This window comes from Scaptodrosophila lebanonensis, unplaced genomic scaffold (genome assembly GCF_003285725.1).
Source record: "Scaptodrosophila lebanonensis strain 11010-0011.00,11010-0021.00 unplaced genomic scaffold, SlebRS2 tig00000072-arrow-pilon, whole genome shotgun sequence".
Lineage (NCBI taxonomy): Eukaryota > Metazoa > Arthropoda > Insecta > Diptera > Drosophilidae > Scaptodrosophila > Scaptodrosophila lebanonensis.
In genome coordinates this window covers 4,524,625-4,545,795 of record NW_022060558.1, presented here as the reverse complement: position 1 = coordinate 4,545,795, position 21,171 = coordinate 4,524,625, and the positions used below count along the sequence as shown (strand labels likewise).

General features: G+C 37.4%; 1 protein-coding gene across 1 annotated transcript in view; it reads right to left on the bottom strand.

Annotated features, from left to right (window-relative positions):
* Window positions 1–20,266, bottom strand: part of LOC115625164 (elongation of very long chain fatty acids protein) — a 32,571-nt gene extending 12,305 nt beyond the window's left edge. Inside the window, exons 1-2 of the mRNA XM_030520096.1 lie at window positions 20,191–20,266; window positions 2,427–2,564 (exon numbers count right to left, since the gene is read on the bottom strand). Coding sequence (XP_030375956.1) covers window positions 2,427–2,564; window positions 20,191–20,193 — 141 coding nt within the window. The 5' untranslated portion in view covers window positions 20,194–20,266. The remainder of the gene's footprint in view (window positions 1–2,426; window positions 2,565–20,190) is intronic.
* Between the last annotated feature and the right edge of the window lie 905 nt (window positions 20,267–21,171).

Sequence of the window (21,171 nt, the reverse complement as noted above, 5' to 3'; positions counted from 1 at the left end):
GCTAATTCCTTACATTGTGCGCAATTAAAAATATATTTGAGTGGCTTATGTGTAATTTGTTTCGTGTTTCGCGCAACAAGTTCTTGAGGTATTGCGCATATTAGTATAACCATCTGGGTCAAAACATAACAAAAGGCTGCAATTATAAACACTTTTTTAAGCCAAGTAATTAATAATTGTTGCACAACTCAAGACGGACATTAGAAATGAAGCCGTCACCATGCTTGACAAGTTTTCAAGCTCAGACACCAATGAAGCAATAATTATAAATTCTGCTAACCTTAATGGCCAGTGGAATGAAAAGTAAATCGCAAATACATATACTTGTATTATTAATAAATAACATATAACAATTGGTTCAATTTAACAAATAAGCTGAGGAATATTAAAAACTGTTTAGAAACAGAACCGTATTTAGAAATTCGTCAAAGCTAAGAGCACAGGTAACTCTTCCTACGCAGTCCGCTGTGTCATGATCACAATCATTTTAAGTGAACCAAATACAAGTTTAAAATATCAACAATAATAATAAGTAGCAATCGCTTGTGAATTTTGAAAGGAACGTACGAATTTGTTAATCCAATGTTGAATATAATTTACGGTCCATCTAAGTCGATGCTGTTGAAACAACAATCAGCAAAACAATATAATATAATTATACATGTACCGAACGGACACAAAAATCAACTAAACGAGTATCTTGCAGATACAAAGGCACATTATTTCTGATCTTTTCATATGATGTCTACCCTAAAATGCCGGCTTGTGGAGGTGTTATTTGTTAATTCTAAAGATGCAGCTAAATGTCACCGCATCAGCATTGGTATTTGGCTTCGGACAATCAAATACAATTTCCATCTAAGTCGATGCTGGTGAAACAACAAGCAGCAAAACAATATAATATAATTATACATGTACCGAACGGACACAAAAATCAACTAAACGAGTATCTTGTAGATACAAAGGCACATTATTTCTGATCTTTTCATATGATGTCTACCCTAAAATGCCGCCTTGTGGAGGTGTTATTTGTTAATTCTAAAGATGCAGCTAAATGTCACCACATCAGCATTGGTATTTGGCTTCGGACAATCAAATACAATTTCTAGATCCAATAAAAGAGTTACTTTTTAAGGTAACTTGACAAAGTCGTTTATTGAACCAGAATAACATCTTTTCATGATGTAATCACATGTGGCTGGAAATTCTAAATTTTTTGTCATTTAAGAGTAATTTATTGCTGGACTTTCTGCCTGAATGACCTTCAATAATCAAGCAGACAATATACTTTAATAGTTCTAGTTGAAATCGTCTACCATAAAGGGCCTGGTACAGTCTCCTAAAATAGTCATTAGCTGCTTACCTCATCTCGCAATTGTTGACAGTTCTTTTGCAACGGAGTTAGCTTTTCACGTTTAACAAATAAAAAATATTATATTACAAATTTTCTGAAAATCAGTAGCTTTTACTAATTAGGTCTCAGTCGATCCGCAATGATCATGGTTTATTGAATTAACCAAAATCTGCCATTGTCTTCGCCTGCTACTCAAATGTATTTATTTATTAGCTTCTTTACGTACAAAGTGTGTTAACTGTTTGTTGTTTTTTTCCGCTTCTACTGGACGCAGCCGGACGGTACTTGCAGCTACAGCTTCGCACTAATTTCATTTACCGTTGACCATTTAACATAATCAAACAAAAGAAAAGAGCGCTGCAGCATTTTGTCAAATCCACCGGGCCTTTGCCCATTTTCCCGGTTTGTCTAGGTGGGTTTTGTGACAAGTTCGTTGCCTAAGTCTTTTGTTTGGTCGCCCGCTGAACGCGTACATTTATGTATTTGTGGTTTTGGCAGTTATGTGAAAGTAAGTTAAATGCCAGCCTCTACGTGTATGTTGAAAAATTAAAAAAAAGACAGAAAATAAAATGAGGGCCAATGCAAAGCTGAGACCTAAATAGAAATCGTTTTGGTTTGATTTTGATTTCGGTTTTGCATAATCTTGACTCGCCTTGATCAATTTTTACAACAGGCCAGCATTTCAACATACCAACTAATTGCCTGTGTGCCTGTATTTGTGTGTGTGTGTGTGTGTGTGTGTGTGTGTGTGTGTGTGTGTGTGTGTGTGTGTGTGATTGGCCCTGAACTCTTTGCTTCCATAAAATTGGGAAGCGAGCAAACTAGTTTTGAGCATGCCAGGATCGGCAGCTTGTCCACTTAGGCGTTGAGAAATGCATCCGGCATGCACATACTATATAGCTAGAACCGGAAATAAGTAAATGGATCTTAATTGCTAACTTGTGGCTGCCTCAAGTGGCAGACATTTAATAATCATAACAGCAGCGTAAATTGTGGGATTTCCCCTTCCAGCAGCAAACGATTAAACGCAATTGGCGTTGCGGTGTCCCCCTCTTCCCTCTTTCCCACTCACCTTTACAAAGTACGCGTATGTCAAGCTGATGGCTATCGTTGGGAATGGTGAACTCATGAGCGGGTAGTCGCGTGTGCGCGGATCTGATTTATTGTCCATAAGATCCCGCCAGCCATCATAGAATAGTGTGAGGTACTCCTGCAAGTAAATGAAGCGTACACAAGAAAACATTAAATGATAATCAAAATTACAACACAATGCTAAAAGTGTATATGAGTTTTATTGCAAAATCACATTTTTATGCCAAATTGCAGCCGCTTGCTGCGGCGCTCAATCAACCTTGACTAGACAAGCGGGCCTAATACTTGTTGCCAATACTCACAGTTCAGATGTCAAATCAATATAAACACACTTTTACAAATCAAGCCCCCAAACAGATTACAACACGGCACAACAATCAGTCAAATTCATCAATTTACTGCCAGAGAGGTTCAAAGCAGCAGCAGCAGCAGCAGTGGGGCGGATGCGGACAATATAATGACCAGCCTGGGTCGGCAGTGTTGCCGTTAAATGCGCTTTTAATTAAAATGCGCGCTCGCTCTCTCTCTCTCTCTCTCTCTCTCTCTCTCTCTCTCACTGTCCTCATCAGCTCGCTCCGTCGCCATTTGTGCAATAGGCCGTTCCACCAAAAATAAAAAACAACAACAACAATACTCGGGAAAAACGAAAAGCAAACTGGCTTCAGGCTGGCGCGGAAAGAAAACCAAGCGCTAAACAACATTCTAAGCGAATTTCCGTATGGAGCCAAAACAGCCGCTCAGAGCCACTGAGCCGGCACTTGATTTTGTCTAATATTTGTGCGCCAGTTTTCGTTGATTTCTATGCTGCGCTAATCGCTCGCTGTACCACAAAAATAATATTGAAAAAATCGCAAAAATAAACAAACTGGCGCAACTGGCCGCTTGTACAACAAAAACTGTGCTGCTGTTGCAATGGATTCAGTTTTCAACTGTAGTATATACTTGTTGTTGCTGTTGTTGTTGTTGATACTGATGCTGTTGTCGCAGTTATCATTGAAGTTATTGCTGCCGAACATATACACGTAGAACAAACTGAACAATCAGCATGTCGATGACGCAGATGCCACAAACATAACCGACGGGTTCTAGAAATATCAACACCATGAATGAATAGTGGAAAAATAAATAATTGAATATTATTGCACAAACACAAAATAAGTATAAACGAGCTGTGTTAATTGCATCATAAATAATAAGATCGCAGCAATTAATGCAGCAACATTTCACTGCCAATTACAGTAACGATGAACAGAAAAAATTAGGGGAGTATAAGATGCTGAGAGATCAGAATGCTGTCATTATAATAATACATATGTATATCTTAAAAATATATAGAAGCTAAAGTAAAGTTCTCAAACTATCGCTTTGACTTTTACTAAAGGCTTACTTTAAAAAGAGATAATAAAAGTAAAATTAAATTAAAAATGAATTAAATATTGAATACCTTGAAAGTAAAAGCAGAAAAATATGGATTACTTGTATTGTTTTCAGACTAAAAATCATCTGCACACATCCTGGCTCTACATTATTGCGAACTGTTATGAAATTATTTTTGTATTTATTTGGGAATGTAAGCCCTTTTTTATGAAATAAAAAGGGGAATTTGTTATCCAAAGAGACAGTCCTAATTTAAGAAAAAAGGAAAAACATTTCCTAACTCTATTTCTCATTGGTACGGTTTTGTTTATTAAAATTGCAAATTGAATGCTTCTAGAATTGTCGATCTGTAATTCCATTTTTTTTTTTTTTTTGCATGAGCATGAGCAGAAGTTTTTTTCTATGACAACTGTGCGAAATAGACTTAATGAGCTTAACGAGGAAAGAGGACATGATTCTCAATAACCGCCGAATTAAAGTATGTCAAGCTGCTGAGGACAAAGGTGTCTCATTTAGAACGGCAATCAACATTTTAGATGATGAGATGGGAGGAAAGTGTCGGTCCGATGAGTGCCGCGATAATCAATATTTTAGATGATGAGATGGGAGGAAAGTGTCAGTCCGATGAGTGCCGCGATATGACATGGCTCGCAGGAAAAAAAATGCCTGAATAAATCTATTCATCGAGAAAGAATGGTTATTTGAAGAATTCGAATACTAGCATGAACATGTAATAAATACTGTGAGTTCAGATTTTGTTCTTAAAATTACGCAAACCTATCACTCAAATTTTACCCGATCGGGTTGGAGATTTTCCTTTCTCTCTTTTTGCTCCTCAACTAATCTGATTCACTCTTAATTAGATTTCAGTTATGTCCTCTACTTACTATTTATTAACTTTGTTAGACTTCTCTTACCACTTTTGACTATTTGTCAGGGCATAGCTCGAAAAGTGACAAATCTAATCTGACTTTATTGTTTATTTATGTTTGATGCTTTCTTATCTTTCATGTTCTATATCAATATTGTAATCTTAATAAATTTAGGGAGCAGCAACAAATAGAACGATCATTCGTTTGGGGCCCATATCCATAAATTAATTTTACATTACATTTCTTTATAGTTTAATGTCTGGCTCAGAATCGGCGCGATGCTTTGGCATATGTTTGGAAAGATAGCGGCGTCACTGTCTGTCAGGGGAAATCCATCAGCACCGCAAAGCATCGTGTCAACAGCACAAGAGGAAATGTTCGTTCAGCAACAGAAACAATGCGCATTGGACCCTGCCTCTCTTCTTCCCATTGAAATCTTCATGCGGGCAGACTGTTGCCGAGAGCTGATCGAGCATTTGAGCCAAGTCATGCCGTTTACTTGCTTCATTAATAAACAGTGTCTGCTATTAACTAACCAAAGTCTTAGCTTAGTGAGGGTTGGGAGCGGGGGTGGGTGCGGCATATACTTAATTACTGGTTATAGAACGACTGCGACAACGACAACGTCAACTAGTTGTTGTTTGTTGGCATTTCTCGTGACGCACTTGATGGCGGAAAACTACACCCATACTCGATGTAAACAATTGTGGTTGTGGTTGTTATTGCTGCGCTATGGAAATATTTAATATTTCATCGGCCGGTGCAAAGGTGGCCAACAAATTGGCAGAAAGTCGAAAATGGAAATCCAAAGTTGAGTGGACCTTTTTAACAACCATATTTTGCATATTTAGCAGCAAGTGTTTGGGATATGACGCATACGCACTGTTGACGCACCGCGACCCCCAGACACGTGCCCACCATTTTACCTTAGGGCTGAGCCAAAAGTGCCGGTGATGCAATAGAAGAGCTTGTCACCATGGCAGAGGCACAGGTGAGACAAGGTAAGTCCAAGCCGGCCAATTTGATGTTGGTTGCATGATTGCATCTAATTAAGATTCGCTCTCCTAGAGATTTTCTCTTTAACGAGTCTGTATGGTCGCGACTGTGGTGGCGGTTATTACGTCTGCTACGCATGTCTGGCCTTCTTCATGTCGCTTAATTGAATTTGAAATTAAAACGAGAAAATTTGATAAAAGCATTTCCGGCGCGACCTTTTCTTGCAATTTAGTGGCTCACACTCGCTTTTCCCTCGACACGCCACACTCTCAAAATTGTTGACCCAGAGGAAGCGAGTTGCGCAATTCTAGAAACCAGCTGTGACGTTGGAGGGGGAAAATACTGATTTAATATTTTATTTATTCATTTCATTTCTAGCCATTTGCACTTTTGCATTTTTCTGCTTTAATCTCACATATTTTAAACTATTTGATTAAGGAAAATTACTAGCGACTACTACAACCGGTTGTCAAACTCGGACCGACACCTGAGTAGAATGGGGTGAGTTGAGTTTAGGTGAGGTGAGGTGAGGAGGTGCGTGGCAGGTCGACCGCATTAAGTCTACAATAATATACAGGCATTGTAGGCATTAAATTGCAGTAACGGCTACTAAATTGTAACGCAGCGCGTAATTAAATTTAATTATCTGCCTTTGTTTTTCTCGCCTGCACTTCAACAACGAACATAAACATGTGCATGCCATAGTCGTAAGTAGTACGTTGTGAGTAGTAAATAGTAAATAGTAGAAAATAACAAATAGATAAGTACTATATATTAGAATTGTAAGCGCTCAGGCAGGCATCAACAAATCGGGCCAAATCGAGCATGCCAAGATCAATGGACAGACGAAATACCATACTCAGCAAATTATAATAGAAACTTGTTTTGTCATTATTCGGCAAATTTTTGCGCTATTTCTTTTTGCTCGAGCCCAAGACCGAACGCACGGAAGTAATTTCGCAGCTTACTATGGAAACTCATTGAGCATTTTGGCTTAGAGCGGAAGTGTTGATTGCACATAACACACCAAATTCCTAAGTAACTCTACAGAATTAATTTCAGAAATGGCCAGGGTGACTATGGGAAGATAAAACGATTAAATTATAATTAGAGGTGCAATTATTGGTCCTTGAAAAGCCATTATGATAAATGTTGAATAAATTCGGCCAGAACTAACAAAGCGGTACAATAAACTTAATTTCCATTCCACATCTTAGCTGGCATTTTATAAGTATGTACTACTACTATAAGAAACGCAAGCGGAGCTGTGAGGTTAGTAAATAACTAAGTTTACAGATACTTGTATCTTGCTATTGCTCTATTGTATATATGTATGTATAATATTGTTTTTTTGAATTCTCAAACTGAACTTCAATGCACATCGATACTTATTCATCGATATTATCGATATCATATTACAACAGATAGTAATTAATAGTGAATACACGAAACATCGATACGACATCGCGATTCCAGTAGATTACACGAGAGATGCAACACTATTAAGCATAAATACAAATATAGAGCTTGGTTTTCATATTTAAATAAAAAAAACTGTTTTTTTTTAACCCATCTTAAATCATATCGTTTCTATGTACCTTGACATATTTTCTGTGCCCATCAAAGAGAAGACTCATATATTTCAATAAGCGATATATTGCTCCCAAGCTTTCAAATACAATTTTTGCTCACATAGAATCTAAATAAAGTCATTTTTAAAATATTCCTGTTTGCATTCGAAGCCTTAACAAAATCTGAAAACAAAATTAAAAACGAGAATAGCGTTCATAAAGTGTTTTTTTTTTTTTTTGGCTTAAAAGCGCGGAGATGGGCGTTTATATAAATATAACGACAAAAAACAACTTAATACGTCAAAGTAATAAACAATGCTGCGCTTAAACTGGCAAAAATCAAGTACCATGAGAATCGTGGAGGTCTAGTCTTGAATAGTCTTTTGATTTGAAACGAAAAAATGTTTTCGCCAATTAAGAAATTTTAGCATGAGAAGAATGTTATTTCAAAGCATAAACAGTAATGGCTGTGACCCGTGCACGTTTTTTTAGGCCAATCACAAGCATATTGTACAATTCAATTTATATTTAATGTCGCGCAAATGCCAGCTACAGTCCAGCTACTGCTATTTAAACAACAAATCCAGATCGGCTTAGCTACAAACAAAAGACTTAAGACACGAACTTGTCCGCTGGATTACGGCCACTTGTGCGTATTGTTGTTGACGCGTGGTAGTCGCGTATGTACGCGTTTAAAGGCTTAGCCCACCAAATCGCAAGTCATGTTATCCGCACAGTAATTACGACTTACAGTTTGACAGCCACCACCGCTTGCTTTACCCACACACGCACACACAGTTTGTGAGTCATGTTTGCCAAATGTTGTTTATAGTTTTGTTGTTGTTGTTTTTTGTTTTCGCCAGTTTGTGGAGCACTGAATAATGAGTCGCCCCACACGTTTATGCATAAAATCCGTATGATAAGTATTTCGATAATGAGCATTTTTGATATGCTCGGCACATTTGCTCGCAACGCTTCGAAATTGTTTTGTACACAAGAATTTGCACATAATATATATATATATATATTCAGAAAATTAAAGCCAAAAAGCCTGTTTGTTTACAAACTGCTTAGACAAATTCCAATACACGCCCGTTAAATGGCAAGCCGAAAACACAAAATTGTTATTTATTTTGCAGCTCAGTAAACGAAAGTGCGCATTTTTAGAACTAAATGCAATAAATTTGAGGAACATCTGCAATAAATACGCGACTAGCACCCCAATGACAACACCCTGGGTGGCAGCTACAGCTACAGCAGCAACAACAAAAACAACAACAGCAGCATCTATAACAATGACCATACTGTATATTCTGTAAGCCAAAGTCACAATTAAAGATTTGTTCGCGCCTGAGCGCAGTTTGTTGAACTTTAGACAAACGTTCGAAAATGAACGAACAGTTTGAATATTTCAAGCGGCTCGCAAATAAATAAACCGGTATTTAAAATAAGCGACTAATGCATACATTAAATTATAATACAACACACACACACGCACACGCACACACACACACACACTAAGCCACTGGCACAAACATACAATACGAGTATATTAAAGACACTTGTAAGCTTTGCTTTGGCCAGGATTGAATGCCAACTTGGCCAACTGAACGAGAATAGGGGGGAGTGAGTAGCGCTTATCCACCAACAAAACACAAATTCCACCAAATGTTCATTGGTTAAGATATACACTCACACACATGCAGAACATATACACACCATTTTGCAACGTATGTATATGCCATTGATTCCAGCAACTCATGCTGATGCTATTAATGCCTTCAAATTTGTTAGCGGCCGGCCACTTGCCTCAGAATATCGCCAAGGGCGTAGGCAAAATATTTCGCAACATGAAGTCGACCAAACATTCATTATTATGGCGCACTATTTCACCTTAAAATGGAACTGAGTTGGACTTCATTAAATTCTTCTATTGATCGTATGCATAAGTTCTATTTGAACGCTTCGTGCATTATTTAATCGAAATTTAAATTGTTTGGCCCCCCTTTGGAAAAAGCTGCCAACGCCCTTGAATATCGACAGATCAGTTTTGCCCGAACTCTGTATGTATGTATATGTATATGTATATGTATATGTATATGTATATGTATATGTATATGTATATGTATATGTTAGACTTCGTTTTCTGTCTTAATACGCCTTCCAACTTCTGTCATTCAATGTTGAATGTCTTCGTAAAACTCAAAACTCTATTGGAATAGTCTGTAAAATGTGAGAAATTTAATTTGAATCTACCCAAATAATTCAACTTTTTATTACAACACAGAAGTCAACTTCATCCTCGTCGGTTCATCCTAAGATATGTTGCACGAGAATCTATTTTATATTTGCCCCCAAGCTGCAGTGGTGCCTGCAGTACCTGTATCTAGAGTTTTGTATTTACATTTCTGGCGAGAACTGTAGAGCTGGATGTTCTTTCTTATATCTATCTTTCTGTGGAGAAAGAGTCCAATTGTAAGAACCTTAAAGTATGAGTAAAACATTCTGAGGGCCTATTGATTCTTGTTCTTTAAAAATTGCACTATTATGTGAAATGAATATAATCTAAGAGAATAATGACTTTCAATTCTTGATTATCTCTATAACGCTCTTAAAAACTGAGTGAACGGCATATAGGAAAGAAAATACCTTGACATATTTTATTTAATAATTTAATCGTATTTCTTTATAGAAGAAAAAACAGAAAACAATTTGTAAACCCTAAATACACGATTATAGCATTTAATTGTTGTTGAAAAATTTAATTTATATCTTAATTTTAACACAAATCAAAGGCCAAACTTTTTAGCCACATTCAATTAACACACATTTCCGACAAATAGTTGTTTAGATGTGGCCTGAAATACAGCAAATTGGATTGGTCCAAACGTGTGAGTGTGTCTAAAAATGTGTTATATGTGTTGGTGTTACATAAACCAGACACAGGCACTCACACACATGCAAACACAAAGCGGCATTTGTTTGCGTAAGCGGCAGCATCTTAGCCAAAAGCCAAAAGCCTCCGAACCGCACCGCTTGACCCTTTTTTCGCTTTCTTTGGCGCTGGTTCACACGCGCAGACACAAACGCAGTCACAAACGCAGACACAAACGCAGACACAAACGCAGATGCAGACATAGAGAGGCAGATCGCAGACACAGACCACCAAACCGAGTGCTGGTCAATGCTTTCCAAAAACCCACAAAAGTGCTTCCGTCAGCAGCAGGCAGCATAAAAAGGTATTTGTAATTGTTGTTGGTGTTGCTAGTATTTTTAGTGCTGTTGTTGTTGTTGTTATTGTTGCTGTTGCGCGTTACATTTTAGCGCTTCATTATGCGCCATAAACGCCTTTAGTTGCAGAAGCCACCGCAGCCTCAGCCGCAGCGAAGTCGCAGTCACAGTCGCTGCCGCCAACAAATGAGTAAAAATTTACTGTGTCAATCATCGCTGATTGTCATTCATCATCATCATTGTTTGACTGCTTCAACCGCATTCAGGTGGCGACACAACCACTTATGTTCGACTCCCAAGCAGCTGACCCAATGAATACTGAATGCTAAATACCGAATACTGAATAGGCCAATGGGTCGTAGCCCTAAAGCAATGACTAAGACATCGGAAAATGGACAATGCTTAGTCGCTGTTTCTTTTTTTTCAAGTCGACAACACAAACGATTCGATTGCGACAGATTGTGCTGCTAATGTGTTGCAGTGGGAACACTGTTGTTGTTCAAATCAACAGATCTGTCCAATTTGCTGCTTTTTTTTACCTATCCCAAGAACTTCGTATTTACAAGTGAAAAACATAACATACAAGTAGTTGAAATTTTTGCATTATTTGTCAATTAGTTGGCTTAGTACAACCATTACAAGTATCTGCATAACATTCGTATATGAATTGTGGATTAATCGGATTATTATTTCATATGGTTCATACGGGAAATGCCAATATTTATTTTCCCACAGCTTAACAGCTTGCTCGAAAAGATGGCAATAAGCAGAATAAAAAGCAACAATAATAATAACAATAGTCAGTAGAGCATGCAACTTAGGTAAATGAAATTCTGCTTTCTTTTTCGGATAAAATAATAAAATTGAAAAACTATTCAATTCGAACATGTCCTATGATTTCAAACAGTATTCTACTGAATACTTGAAAATGAATTGTGAATGCTAAGCAAATTCGAGTTGATTGTTGCGTCGACCAGAAATAAATATGACGGACCTATTTATTTATTAATTATCAACGACGGGCCTATTAATTTAATAATTATCAATCAATTTTTATTTTGCTAGTACTAGTAATAATATATATCTAATGCTGCAGTCATATCCTGAATCCCTCATTAATATATCATTAAAAAAATAATAGAACCTCAAGTATCATGTACGAATACGGTGTAAACATCTTGTAATAGCTCGCAGAGCCAATTATAGCGAATATTTCCCCTTTAGCAATTGCGATGGTTGGCACACTATGTTTAAAAACATTGATAATACACATGGCTGTTTGGTTTAAAGCCATTCAGTTTAATTGTTGATGAACAAAGACAGACACTACCTTTGCTATACGTATTAGCACCCCAATTATTCACAACAAAATATTGTTTTCATTTGTGAAGCTTATGCACAATTGCACACCTTAATTAAAAATTTTAATTTTCACTCCTCCCCGCCTCCCCTCTCCCTCTCCCCAACCATGGGCAATTAATCAAATGGAATTTATTTGACAGTTGCCGCAATGCCTAAAAAGCATTGGGTGCTGCATTTTTGGTTTATTTTTGCACAACTTAACCCAAAAACTGAAGAAAAAAACAAAACAAACCCGTCTGTATTATTAACATATCTAAACACTTGTTTGAAAATATGTACACATGTGTGTTGGTATATACATACATTATATATCTGTCAGTTAGTTCGTCACAAAGCAATTAAATTATCAACAAAATGCCAAAACTTGGACAGCATCAGCAATAATCTTAAAAGTAGCAAGCCCGAAATTCAAAAAATCAAACAAAATTTCATTAGCACTTCATACATGTTGGCAATTAATTAAATCAAGCTGGCTGAGCTGCTGGGCCTGAGACCCTGCAATAGGAAAAACAAAATAGCAGAAACGCGACGAGGTTTGATTTTGAAGGCGGAGAGAGAGAAAGAGCGCGAGCTCAGGCGCTGAGGATGGGCGGCCCTCTGATAAGCGATGAAGTAACACTTAAAATTTTTACCGCATATGCTCTTGGCTTCCCCGCGAAGCCAACTGGACCGTAACTGACCAGCTCTTTTTTTTTCCCCAACTATCTATAAATTACACACCCATACATGTGTGATTATTTTCTGCTTTTTTATTTCGTTATTATTTTTTATGCTTAATTTGATTTATTTTTTGTGGTGCTTGGCAATCGCAGAGGTGCCCGCTGCTTATATAAGCACAAATGTCCCCCCATGTGTCATCTGCCGTGAGGCAGCAAATTTTTTTATTGCAACAACAGTAAGCACACAATGTAAAATAAACTATGGAGTTCACAGCAAAGAAAATCGGCAAAGAAAAATAGTTTAACTGAAATAACTGCTATAAGGTTTTGGATAAGGGATCCCAGCAACGTTTAATTAACTCGAATAACTCGAATAACTTCGATATCATGCTCCTGCGGCATGGCTTGAACCCAGACAAACAAACTCACATTGTGTGATTCCCGCTAGCTTATAAATAGATTAAGAGAGGAAAAGTTCATTTGGTTAGAAGAACAAGAAACAGCTACAAAAATATGCTATACTATTTGTGTTAAATTCTATTTATCTCTAAATCTAATACGATCAAAGCGCAAGCGGGCATATTCTAATACATACTCGTACCTCATATATCTTATATATCTCATATAACTTTGAAGCTGGAGAAGCTGAACGTTCTGGGAGGCAAAGCCTATCTTTTCTTTCGACGTTATAGCTGATATGAAATCAATTTTGCAAATGCAATACTTATAAAATTGTGGGCGCTATTGAACAAATTCTACAGCGGGTGAAAAGAAAAATCTGAAGAATGAATGAAAGAAACGTGTGTTGCCTAGAGATAAGATGCGTCTACATACTACAATTAGAAGGCCATAACAGGTTGTGTATGATATAGAAATAATGTGTGCTGACATGAGGTGTTATGGCTTCATTCTAATCTTCACAAGAAACTAATCCTAAATCAATGTCAGATTCGAACTGTTTGTCGGCAACACTTTTACTTTTAAAAAGGGTGCAACAAACTGGTTTAACTATTTTTTAAAACGCATATACATGTTTTCGAATAATCATAAACGTGTTGTACTTAATGAATTTCGAACATTTTTCAAAAACACAAATTAAAAAATAATATAAAGTGACTAAAAGTGGCATGAATAGGCGAATAGAGCAAAAGCGAAGCAACAAAACAGATTGTGGAACCTGCGCAACATAAAAATCAATTTATAGGTCAAGTTGAGCGCACATTTATGTACGTATATCTACATAAAAAGTGTACGTGTGTGTGTGTGTGTGTGTGCCTGTGTGTTTGTGTACAACTTGCTTTTGAAGCCAAATTCAGGTTCAGTTGCTGACAGACTTTTACTCGATCAGAGCCGCAGCCGAAGCCACAATTCACACAGCATCTTGTCTAATAAGACTTATGCAACAATGATTGGACACACGCATACAAGCGCACACTCACACACATGGATACTCGTGCATATTTGTGGGTATGTGGCGAGGTTTTAAACGCCCATTATGTTGGCTTTGAGCGTATGCAAGTCGGCCATACGAAAAAAAAAAAACCATAATCAATTTTGGGACTCAATCATCTATGTATTGATCGCATCAATGAAATGAAGACAAAGCCAGGCAAATATTGGTCATGAAATGCGCTCGAAATCCAAATAAAAAAATCATTTGCATGCCGCAGATCGTTTGTGGGTCAAGTTGAAATGCACACGGCATTTTCAACATTCACTCACTTGCTCACTCACTCATTCACTCGCCCATAAACACTGATCACCAGGTAAAAATGAAAAGAAACAACAACAACAACAACAGCAACTACTACTACAACAGTTTGTCGGGCATGGGCAATGGCGGCCTAATGCTGAGAAAACATTGCGCGCGTCTTGTGCGCGAATATAAACGCGCCCCGACTGCTGCTATTTCAAAATGGTGGCTGCTTGCTGCACTTGTGCTGCAACATGCAAGTCCAAATGTGCACCAAACATGAAATAAACTTATCATACAGGTATGTGCACACACACACACATATGTGTTTATGTGTTTACATTTAAGCTTGCAGCATTAAGAAGCGTTTGGCGCGACTTTAAAGGCAACTAAGTCGCGTTAATTTGGCAATCAAGTGTCGGTAGTCGGCGTTGGCCTAAAATGCCAAGTAATTGGTGCACAACGGAGTTGTGTGCTTTTGTTGTTGTTGTTGTTGCAGTTTGGTAGTTTGTTCAGCTGCTGAAGGAAGTCCGTCCACATATTATCTGTTTCAACAATTTGCTCGCTCGTTTTGCCGCTCACTGCTCTTGGAAGTTTCAAGTTGCGAGTTGTTGAAATGTTGAATGCTTTTGTTGTTGCTGCTGTCATTGCAGTTGCTGGTGTTGTTTGTGTCGTCGAAAGGTAAAGTTTAGTTAATAGTCAAGTGCACAGCTGCAAAACTGCACACATACTACAAACACTTTTTCTGCGATATGTGCGTATGATCAGCGACAACACAAAGGCAAAAAGGCGCTTAAAACCGCCCCATCGTCCAGTCTGACATTTTAGCTGATTCATTTGCAATGTTTCACAAATAAAAATTCCTCTGTGTGTGCATGTCTGTGTATCCGTGTGTTTGTGTGTTCATGTTTATTTTTCGACATCATTTTATTTTTACAAATTGTGACGTGGCGGTTTTTATTTTGAATACTGACATCAAATACTGACAAATACTTGATATGCAATTTTATCGCGCCCTAAAGCGCATTGTTATTGTTTTGACTGATTCCGTTCAAACATTTACACAAATTTCAACACAAAACAGATGTAATGTATATATTTAGCAATAATTCCTTATTTTCTTGAATATAATTATTGGCATGGCATTTCTCACTGACCTGCGCAAATAAAGGGGCATTGTATTTAATTATAAATAAGCCAAGCCTTAATTGAAATAAGCAGACACATTTCAATTAAACATTAAAATAACTCGTTTAACTTTTATTAATAGGTCCCAAATAATATATAACCCCTTTATAATAGAAATTAACTTTTTAATGAAGAGGAAAACTCTAACACATTTTTACGTATCATACTTGAAACCTACTTTCTATCAAATATTTATTAAAAATATTCGGAACTAATCATTGCAATTCGAATTTGTCAATTTAAACTTCAATTTTTAATATTTCCCTCTCACTTTTATTGTTTCGTGAATACGATGCTCAGTCGTAGTGCAGTGACACATTTGGGCAATTAGCAAAAATGTCAATCACATTTGTTCTCTACAATATTACTCATACGCAGCGTGAAATCTCGCACGCAAACTCAATTTTCTGCCACAATAATGCTTCAAAGTTCAATATAAACACTAATTCTGTCGGCAACTACACAGATTGCAGTAATTTTGTAATCAAACAATTCTTTCCGTTTATTATTTACAAACAACAACAAAATTGAATGAAAAACGAATTGATTGATTTTGAGCGAGCTACGATTATTATTATCATTTAATATGTTATGAGTGCATACAATTCTAAAGCTATTCATCACTGTAATTCAAACGATTTTCTTGTAATACTCGTAGACTCATAGAAAAAGGATATACATATTTGCTATATATATATTTGATTTTGCACTTAATTTCTGCCATGAAGAAAATATTTTATAGTCTGAAAACGTTATGCTTATATAATTGCAGTAAAAACAAAATGAATTAAATAGAGAATATTTAAACATATCAAAGAATATTTTTAAAAACCAGCTCAATGTATGATAATTGTTTAATTTAAAGCAGAAAAGCCACCTGTCTTCCTGGTTTGCTTCCAATCTATTATTTATACAACTTGCTGCCAAATCTTGCCGGTTATGCAAAAATACTATAGCAAACGACATTAGAACCATATGTACAGGTGTATGCAGGGATATATGTATATACTATAAGTATGAATGTATTACTTTTCTTTTTAGTACATATATTTTGTGATATGATCAACAATTGCAGTTCAAACGTCACTTACTGTAACCACATCGAGCTTCGCCTTCATAACAGTGAAGAGCTTTTTGCTGTTTGTTGTGTTTTCAATAGCCGAACTCTTATCACTAATTTTTTCTCATCCGTGAGTGTATGTGTGTGTATTCAAACAACGTTTTATCGCGCAGGTTTCGCTCAACAACAACAAGAATTATACCTATAAAAATAATACTATACTGTGTGTGGCTGGCTGGCTACACACGCACGAGCTCGCTGCATCCAAATTCAATGTTAGCTAATAAACCTTTGATTAAACTGCATTATTATAACAACATGCACATGACAATAATACAACACCGCATGGGTGTGTGCGTCTTGGCAAAAACTTAGTCACTATCGTGAATTCTATTTAATGCGCATACGCCGCGTAGTACAAACGAGTGAACGAGAGAAGGTATGTAAGTCACATGCGACTGTGTCTGCGATAAAAACAAAAGCAACAACTGAAAAAGAAACTGAAACTTATCGCCTTTTTGCTTGCTTGCACTCAATACGCAACAGCTGAGTGTGGAGTGTAGGGAGAGTGGAACGCAGCAAGAGCTAAAACATCGAAGAAAACATTGACGTTGACAGCGACGGCGGCGGCGGCGGCGGCGACGACGACGACGACTCCGCTGTCAGCTGACGTCGACGTCAACAGTTGCTGAGTATTGGCGCTCTAATGTGGCGGCGTGCTTACAACAATTGCAATCAAATCGACTGATTAACAGCAATTTTTATTATGATTACTCGCCTTTGAGACGATGGCTGCGCAGTTTTTGGCCGAAGCGGGTGGCCAAGTGGCCAACTGGCCTGGTCTGGACTGCCCCACTAAATGCGCTTTGTACATACAGTGCGCACATTCAAAACGCGAACATACGCGACAATTTAGATACATATGTACATATGTACATATATGTATGTACAGACATATGTAAGTACGGAAGTTACTATTCTATAATAATTATAGTACAAGTATAATCAAAAGGGGTATTCCTGTAACGGATGTAAATGAACGTACATTTTTAAAGCTAAATACGCTGGAATCGACTGTTGTTGTTAAATTATATTAAATTAATCAAAGCATCAAATTAGGGAAACCACAACAAGAGAGCTTTTTTGTCATTGTATAGAATATCTATGAATAGCTGACCGAAAATTTTAGATGCAGATAAAGGAAGACAAATTGTAATCCCAATATTCTTATTTTGCCACCTACGTGGTAGTTATTGTTTAACATGATCGTATTATACGCATATATTCATAAATTATAGCGAATTGTCCAACCAGCGAAAAAGGAATCGAAACAAGAAATCTTTAAAAGATGTACTATTAGAAGTCAGAGACAAAAAAAATTAGGTGTTTAACATGACGCGTAATAATTATTGTGTAATCGCAGAGACAAAAAATAAATAACAAAAAAAAAATCCAAAAAAAAACGCCAAGATTTGAATAAATTTTGTAAAATGGTGCAATGAGCGCTTGGATCATTAGCCAGCGGCGGCAGCTACGGCAACCCCAACAGAGACTCCATCTCTGATGATTGGTTAACCGAAAGCATATGTATGTGTGTATGTATAGGTTTTTTTACCTCCTCATGGTTTTGTTCGAATTTGCAGTTAACTTGGCGTTGAATGAATATGAAAATCACTTGATTTCTACACCACAACAACAACAGCAACAACAGCAATGGCAGCAATGGCAGCAACAAGAGAGCACAACGTAGAGGAGGCGATGATGAGTAAAATTAAAAGACAACATCACAAACCGAATGCGGACAACAAAACAAAACAAGAAACCGAAGAGCCAGCAACAAGTTGCTGTTGCTGTTATTGTAGTTGTTGTGCTACTGTTGCTGTTGCAATCGTATGGCTGATGCTGCAGACGGCAGCGCTGTAAGCGCTAGGCTCGAGTGACCATGAAATCAAATCATTTCACCTGAACTGAACACAAAATGCAAGCCAAACTAAATGTGAGTGCGAGTGTGTGTGTGTGTGTGTGTATGTGTGTGTGTGTATGTGTTGTGTGATGGACCGGCTCTGCTTAAAGGAAGAGGCAAAGGCTACGCTACCACCAGCGCCGCCGCCACCAGAGCAAAGTTATCCAGCTGAAATTCAAGGTCAAGAGTGCAGTGCATTTCCGTGTGAAATGTTGTCAAGTGAGGCACACAGCCTGCGCTTGGGCTTGGGTTAGGCAGCGTTCACTTGACCAACAGCAGCAACAGAGGCAGCGCAGGTGAAGCCATCGACTGCGACGGCGACAGCGACAGCAACAGCAACAGCAGAAGAACGATAACTTCGATACAACGGCGTAATGGATAAAATACACACGTACATACATATGTATGTGTGTAGCGAGTTTTGTTCGCAGACGCAACAAATCGGTCGGCAAACAAAATGTGCGGGCCTTGCATTTTCGCAAATTTTATTGCACTCTTGTGAAATTCAAGTGCGGATGCCTTTAGCAAAACAGAAAACTTTCTTGAGCCAGCCAGCGGGCCAGAGCGGTGAACAAGCTAACTAGCGACCAAGCCATTATTAAAGTCACGTAGAAAAGCATAATGAGAATTATTCGTCGCTGCAAATATCAAAAGGCATTGAAGATTTTGAAAATTTGTACTTGAAACAAGTGCACGATTATTATATTTTTTCTTATTTTTTCTTATTTTTTCGTTATAAATGCGCTTTAGCAAGAAATTGAATTTGGCGATTTCAAAGCCCCGCTAATTATGACACTGACGAAACACGATTCGCAACACATTCAATTGTCCATTCGTCACTTGATGGCAGAATCAAACACGAGATATTGCCAATTTTCTCAATTCGTATTATTATTTATACGCGTATGTAACACTAAGTATCAACTAGCTGCTTTAATGCCCGTCCATAGATACGACTTTTGTGATTTTTTCAAACGGAATTATAATATTGCAGAATTCAAATTGCTAGTTACAGGGCACGATCTATCGAAATGGACGCAACTATGTAATAATTTAAAGTGTGCTCGTGCGGGTTTTAAGCTAACTATGTGGGAACTTTTGCATTTTACGTAGAGAGTGTCCACTGCAGTGGCTCCACGTGCAATTAAAACATACATATATATACAGTTTTTCCCCACTGCGACCAGAGTAGACGTGAACTTGAACTTTAAGCCAATGTAGATATACTACATTGAACTCTTCCAGAATTATGATGCAGCTCAAAAGACTTTTACGAAAAGACATTTTTTGGCTTACACAAGTGAAACCGTTTTTGTCAACCATTGCATGAACTGCAAGAACAATGGGATATAGAAACAAATGTGAATTATGTTTAGGAGTTGATTTTTATCGTGACATCAATTCTCGAACTAGTATACTAATACGTTTAAATATGATCTGTTAAAAGTTATCCGTAATCCGTTTTAGGCGATTACTATGTTATCGTAAATAAAGAATCACGTTTTGGTGAATTTACATTAAAATTTTTGTTGTATTTATCACATTTCAAAATATTGGATATTCGCTCGTCGTCTTTTATATACATAATCATTTATATAAATTGTAATATGTTTACGAGCTTGCAGAAATGGCCATATTGTAATTTTTCATTAAAGTTGTTTCTGTTTGCATACAAATATACATACACATATGCATAGGTACATACACATATTTATATAGTATTTGTCTTTTGCTTCTTCGCATGCATTTGCAAATTTGTTTTGTGCACTTACCATTTTTGTAAATTGTATTATTATTAACTTAAGGCACTTGGGAAATGATTTGTATATTTTGGAATTAATACCCGCAACGCGTATTAAATTACAATTTTCCACTTATAAATTTTCAGCACTTTTCGTTGTTTTTTTTTTTATTATTTTTATTATTATTTTTTCGTCAATTTGTGTATTGGACGCACTTATCGAATAAAATATTATCCTTTTCACGAAATTCAATATTATTTAATTCTTTTGAACACGCGCGCTAGTCGTGAATAATGCATAATTATTTATATATTTTGTATAACTCTTTGGATGTGAAGATGTCGTATCGTAATTTTATTTCAATTTCAACAAAGTCACTGCCACCACATTAAGCAAACGTTGGCTGGACCAATAAGCTCCCACTGGCCGCGCAACTGACTGACTGAATGGCTGACTGACTGACTAACTGACTGGCTGACCAACTGCCTGTGGACTGAGCCGAGCGCACGTTTTTACATTCAAATCAAAAACACTGAAATAAGTTTGATTTCACGCTGTCGCTTTACTTTTATACGAGGCGCACACGGCAACGGCGACAGCGGCGTTGGCGTCGGCGACTGCGCTGACCGCGACGCCAACTGCGACAGCGAATGCTCGTCAGCTTCATACATTGGCTGGCTTTGGCTTGCTGACCGTTTGTGGCTTTGGAGAGCGCGGCCAAGAGCTTTCAATAATATTCTGAGTGAGCGACGGAGCAGCAGCAGCAACAGGTTGTCGTCAGCTCATGTGTGTGTGTGTGTGTATAAAAAGATGTGTACATGTGCACGCTCTGCTCTCATTGCGTTTGCGCAAGGATGCTGAGCCAGTTAGTCAGTGTAGTTGGTGGGCTCTTTGCCTTTGCACCCCACACAAAGGGCACCAACGACAATTATCGACCAGCTATTAATTACAAATTATATGAAGGCGTTTGGCATAGTAAATACTTACTAATAACTAATAAAAAATATACAC